The sequence below is a fragment of the Ursus maritimus genome, unplaced genomic scaffold (assembly GCF_017311325.1).
Source record: "Ursus maritimus isolate PB19 unplaced genomic scaffold, ASM1731132v1 scaffold_2, whole genome shotgun sequence".
Lineage (NCBI taxonomy): Eukaryota > Metazoa > Chordata > Mammalia > Carnivora > Ursidae > Ursus > Ursus maritimus.
Genome location: NW_024424452.1, coordinates 91,726,927 through 91,733,100, shown reverse-complemented (window position 1 = coordinate 91,733,100; position 6,174 = coordinate 91,726,927). Strand labels below are relative to the sequence as shown.

General features: G+C 36.8%; 1 protein-coding gene across 4 annotated transcripts in view; it reads left to right on the top strand.

Moving 5' to 3' along the window:
* RPS6KC1 (ribosomal protein S6 kinase C1) overlaps positions 1–6,174 on the top strand; it is a 179,233-nt gene that overhangs the window by 42,172 nt on the left and 130,887 nt on the right. For 3 of the 4 annotated variants that reach the window (XM_040636338.1, XM_040636337.1, XM_040636341.1), the window contains one exon: positions 5,855–5,948. The exons of the other annotated variant lie outside the window; for it this stretch is intronic. In XM_040636338.1, the coding sequence (XP_040492272.1) occupies positions 5,855–5,948 (94 nt within the window). The remainder of the gene's footprint in view (positions 1–5,854; positions 5,949–6,174) is intronic. 4 annotated transcript variants of the gene reach the window in all.

The following is a 6,174-nucleotide window of genomic DNA, read 5'->3' as shown; positions in this document are numbered from 1 at the left end:
TTTATTCGACAGAGATAGAGACAGCCAGCGAGAGAGGGAACACAAGCAGGGGGAGTGGGAGAGGAAGAAGCAGGCTCATAGCGGAGGAGCCCGATGTGGGGCTCGATCCCACAACGCCGGGATCACGCCCTGAGCCGAAGGCAGACACCCAACCGCTGTGCCACCCAGGCGCACCCTTAAATTATATTCTTAATGGTTGTTCTGGGGATTAAAATAATGCATTTTAATTTATGACAATTTACTTAAGATTAATGTTAACTTAATTCCAGTAGAATATAGAAAGTTTGCTCCATAAAGCTCTATTCACTCCTCCTTTTTTGTTATCATATGTGTATCTCAAATATATTATAAACCTAACAATATAGTGTTATGATTTGTTGTCTTTTAATGTTAAGGAGAAGAAAAGAGAAGAACATATATAGTCTTTTATATTTACCCTCATATTTACCTTTTTCTGGTGTTCTTTATTTGTTCAGGTTGATTTGAATTACCGTATGTTGTCAGCTTGAAGGATTTCCTGTAGTTTTTTGTGTGTGTCTAAGGCGGGTTTATTAGCAACAGATTTTCTTTGTCTTTGGAACTGTTTTTGTTTGCCCTTCATTTTTAAAGAATAGTGTATCTGGATATATAGAATTATTGATTTACTGTTTCTTTTAGCATTTTGAATTTATCATTTCAGTGCCTTTTGTTTTTCATTGTTCTTTTTTTTTTTTTTTTAAAGATTTTATTTATTTATTCGACAGAGATAGAGACAGCCAGCGAGAGAGGGAACACAAGCAGGGGGAGTGGGAGAGGAAGAAGCAGGCTCATAGAGGAAGAGCCTGATGTGGGGCTCGATCCCACAACGCCGGGATCACGCCCTGAGCCGAAGGCAGATGCTTAACCGCTGTGCCACCCAGGCGCCCCTGTTTTTCATTGTTCTTAATGAGAAGTTGTTACTTTTACTGTAATTCTGGTATAGAAGTCTTTTTCTGTTGCTGCTTTCAGAATTTAGCGTTTATCTTTCAGTAATGTGATTCAAGGTGTAGATATCTTTCTGTTTATCCACTTGGGGTTTAATTTATCTTCTTGTATTGGTAGATTATTATTTTTCATCAAAGTTTGAAAGTTTTCTGCCTTATCTTTTCAAATATTTTTTTCCTCTCTCATGCCTGGTACATGTAAGTTGGTATGCTTGATATTATCCTTACAGCTCTTTGATTCTCTTTATTGTTATTAGGTCTTTTTTTCCTATGATTTTCATTTTGGGTAGTTTCTATTGATTTTTAAGTTCATTTATTATTCATCTTAAATCTGTTGAATTTTGTTACTATGCTTTTCAATATGATTTCCATCTGGTTTTGTTTTTAAAATTGAGATTCACATAACATAAAATTCAGCATTTTAAAGTATAAAGTTTAGTAGTATTTAGTATATTCACAGGGTTATGCCACCACTATCATTGTCTAATTCCAGAACATTTTCATTACCCCATAAAGAAATCTTCTGCCCAGTAGCACTTACACCTCCTTCCCCACTTGCCCTAACTCCTAGCACCCACTAATCTATTTTCTGTCTTGATGGCTTTACCTATTCTGGACATTTCACATGAATGGAATCATACAGTATGTGGCCTTTTGCATCTGGCTTCTTTCACCTAGCTTAATGTTTTCAAGGATCATCCATGTGGTAGCATGTGTCAGTGCTTTGTTCCTTTTTATGGCTGAATAATATTCCATTAGGTGGATATGAATATGCCACATTTTATTTATCTATGATTCAGTTGGTAGACATTTGAATTATCTCCACTTTTGGCTCTTATGAATACTGTTTCATTTGGTTCTTTTTTATAATTTGTATTTATTTATATTTTATATTTGCTATTTCATGAGTCATAGACATCATACTTTTTTTTCATAGACATCATACTTTAAGAACTTCTTTAATCACGACTTGTTCAGTTATTTAATATATTTATAAATAGCGCTTTGAAGTCTTAGCCTTTTAAGTCCAGTATCTTTATCCCCTCAGAGTTAGTGCCTATTGATTACTTCCCTTCCCAATCCCCTGCATATGGAGCACACACTTTCTTATTTCTTTGTATGTGTCATGATTTTTTTTGTTGAAAACTGGAAGTTTTGGATAATATAGCAGATCGGAGTTCTGATTTTTGCCCTGAGGGTTGTTAGCATTGTTTTGTTAGCATGTTCAGTAAAGTGTCTGTACTGAATCTGCGGAGTCTATTTAATGGGCAGTGAATGACTGCTGATATCTCTGCTCAATTTTTAATTTTTATTGTATTTTTAAACCTGGCTAACTGTGGATTAGTCTAGTATCATCCTAGCTTAGTGGTCAGCCAGTGATTGGTCTTTGCTTGTATTTAAACACTTTGTTCCATTATATGCTTCCTCCACATGCTGATGATTCTTGGTGTATTTTCAAAGTTCAATCAGTTTTCAAGTTTGCCCTGGCTTTTGCTTTCCCCTGGGATCTCTTGGATTTCCTTTGTGTGTGTGCACCATCATGGTTTGCCAGGGATTTGTAATTGCTCAGTTTCTCTCTGGTCTCTCCTGCATGGGGGGGTACAGAGCATATTAAGAACCCACATGGCTGTGTATTTTCTGTATCTCCCTGCGAAATGTCTGGTTAATATGCTGGTTCTTCGCTTGCCGCAACGTCATGTATGCTGAGCCACTGTGTGTTAGCACTGGGATCGCTACTATTACTGATAGTACTGTTTGGGGTGGACTTTTTCTGTGCTTCAGTCCAAATCGTGCCAGCCTCCTCTGCAAGTGAATCTGCTGAATTTCAAGGCTTGCCTTGCCCTTGTATAATTACCATGGCAACCCAGCTGGGCTGGAAGGTGGGAGAAACCCTGGGCAAGAATGCCACAGTCTCCCACAGTTCTTACCTACGGTTTTATGGTTTTTCACAGGTAACCGCTTCTTCATTTGTTTTACATTTTTGGTCAATTTCCAGAGCCCTCAAATGGTCGTCCTGACAGTTTTCTCTAGTTAACTGCTTTTTGGGAAGAGTGTTTGCTAATCTACTTATTCCATCATACCTGAATTCCTTCACCCTCCAGACTGACATTTCGTTAACAAAAAACTTTGAAATGCTGTGTAACAAGAGGTGTCTGCTGTGTAGTGAAGAACACCAAATGGTTAATGTTTTGGTCTAGAGATCAAAGTAGCAATTAATTTAGAGATTTAATGTAGAGATTAAAATAGAATTGTGACATATTTTCCCACTACTTTCCTCAGGTTCCTATGGAACAGTTTTTATTATTTTGTTTAATTAAGGATTTAGTCTGCATTACTTTGTATAATATCGTTTGTTCAATTAGGTAAATAAAATTTCTCTGGGATTCTGAGCTAAAACATTTTCTGCATTCTTTAGTATTCTTTTGTTATTTTATCTTGTAAACAGATCTTATATCAGCTAATATTAACAAATAAAATTATTTTGAGTGCTTATGTTGTTCTAAACACTTTACGTGTATGAAATCTTTTAGTCCTAACCACTTACTGAGTTATAGATAATGTTTCCCTTTTATAGATAGGTAACTTAAAGTCACACACCTGGTGGTTGAAGAGGTAGTTAATAGTTGAAAGGTACCTTCTGTTAAGTGAGATTATAAACAAAATCAGCTTTGTCTATTAAAATTCTCAGGAATATTTGCAGATTTTCTTAAGATTTGATTTGGATGGCTTAGTCTGAAATAGATACTCTTCTTTTTTAGAGAAGAATGCAAGTATAAACTGTGATTTGAATATTTTAATAGACAAATAGAACAAAGTGATATAAATTCTTGCCTCTAAAAAGAATAATTGTGGGACTCCTGGGTGGCTCAGCCAGTTAAGCGCTTGGCTGCCTTTGGCTCAGGTCGTGAACCTAAGGTCCTGGGATCAAGTCCTGCATCAGGCTCCTTGCTCAGTGGGGAGCCTGCTTCTCCCTCTCTGCCTGCTACTCTCCTTGCTTGTGCTCACTCTCTCTCTCTGATTAAAATAATAATAAAAATAATAAAGAGAGTAATTGTTTTAAAGTTTCAGCTCACTTAACACTCTGAGAAGTAAAAGTTGGTAATCTGAGAGGGACCATTTAAAATTTTTCTTTCTTAAAGATAAGCAGGCAGGGAGACTTTTTTTTTTTTTTTAAGAATTTATTTATTTATTTGTCAGAGAGAGCACGCACAAGCAGGGAGAGCAGCAGGCAGAGGGAGAAGCAGACTCCCCACCGAGCAAGGAGCCTAATGTGGGACTTGATCCCAGGACCCTGGGATCATGACCTGAGCTGAAGGCAGACGCTTAAGCGACTGAGGCAACCAGGCGTCCCAAGACTTTTGATTATGTAAAGAGAGTTGTTGAGTTCTTTGTGCTGAAGGTGAGAGGAAGTAGGGGGTCTTGTGTTTCTCTTGGGTTTTGCTATCATGGTAGTAGTGTTTGGGGGCATGGAACTATTCATGGATGGTAGAAGGAAAGATGTTAAGAAGCAGAAGAGCTATTCTTTTAGTTATAATTATTTAAGGATTATAAGCCTTTATATCCGTGATTGGAGCAGTCCGTGAAACGACAGCACAAAATCACACCACCACCACTTACTTGGTAAGTACCATTCTCTAGTTGCACATAGAGTGAGAGAAAACAGCCTTTTGAGGGTTGAATTTGCAAACCTAAATATAGAATTAAAATAATGGTCACATGGAAAAATCAATTTTGTATTTATTAAAAATAATACAAATATCTTAAATTTGTTTAATTTTACATACATTATTATGTCTTAGTGGTTTTCAAATTTAGGGTATTTCTGGAATCACTGAGGTTCTGTGTGATGTATTGTAGTTTTTAATTTGATAAAATTAAATGACTTCTAATGAGGTCCCATCATTTATCACTAATCAGAATGATCGGTCACTAAGGATACTGAGCAATAGTCTTTACTTGGTGGTGTTTTTTTTTTTTTTTTTCTTGCTTTTTTTAAATGAGTATTTTCAATACATTTAAAAAATATGCTTTTATAACAAGCCATATGATATTATAAACATAATATTCCTTTTGAATGTTAATAGACCAAAAATAGATTTTAATAATAGATTATTTTTTAGAGCAGTTTAGTTTACAGAAAAATTGTGCAGAAAGTATAGTGCTTTCAGGGGTGCCTGGGTGGCGCAGTCGGTTAAACTTCTGACTCATGATTTCAGCTCAGGTCATGATCTCAGGGTCATGTGATCGAGCCCCATGTTGGGCTCTGCGCTCAGTGCAGAGTCTAAGTTTCTCTCTCCCTCTGCCCCTTACCCCTGTGTGTGTGTGTGTGTGTGTGTGTGTACGTGCGTGCGTGCGCGCTCCTCTCTGTCTCTCTCTGTCAAATAAATAAATCTTAAAAAAAAAAAAAGGGAAAATTTAGTGCCTTCCTGTAGATCCCCTTCCCCTTCACAGAGATTCCCCTGTTATTAATACCTTGCATCGGTGTGGTACGTTTGTTACAGTTGATGTGTCAATACTGATATTCCTATTGATTTTTTTTTTTTTAAAGATTTATTTTATTATTTATTTGACAGAGATAGAGACAGCCAGCGAGAGAGGGAACACAAGCAGGGGGAGTGGGAGAGGAAGAAGCAGGCTCATAGCGGAGGAGCCTGACGTGGGGCTCGATCCCGGAACGCCGGGATCACGCCCTGAGCCGAAGGCAGACGCTTAACCGCTGTGCCACCCAGGCGCCCCCCTATTGATTTTTTTAAAAGCAGTTATTATCTAGTTTAACAGATGCATAGTTCCTGTAATCCTTATACATACTCAGTTGAGATAACTAGTGTTCATTTATTATTCATTTTTAAAATACTCTTATTAACAATGAAACACAATTACTCTCCTTTTAGGGTGGAATAATTAATGATGGTTCTGAATTGATTGGTCCTGCTGAAGCATATTCGGATTCCCTCGTTGATAGCTTTCCTGAGTGTAGTACAGAAGGTAGGATATTCTGATTTTTTTTCATTTCATGGTTTTGATTGCAGACTATAAATCATATTTGAATTGCAAAAGAATAGATGGCTATAGGAATTTGAGAGTATTTCACCAATTCTAAGATAGTTTTTTCCTTCACATTTTAGTATCACTGATATTGGGTGCATGAAATTGGGTCGATGATATCTTAGATTTATTTGACAGCTTTTTTTCTTTCTTAGTGATATATAAT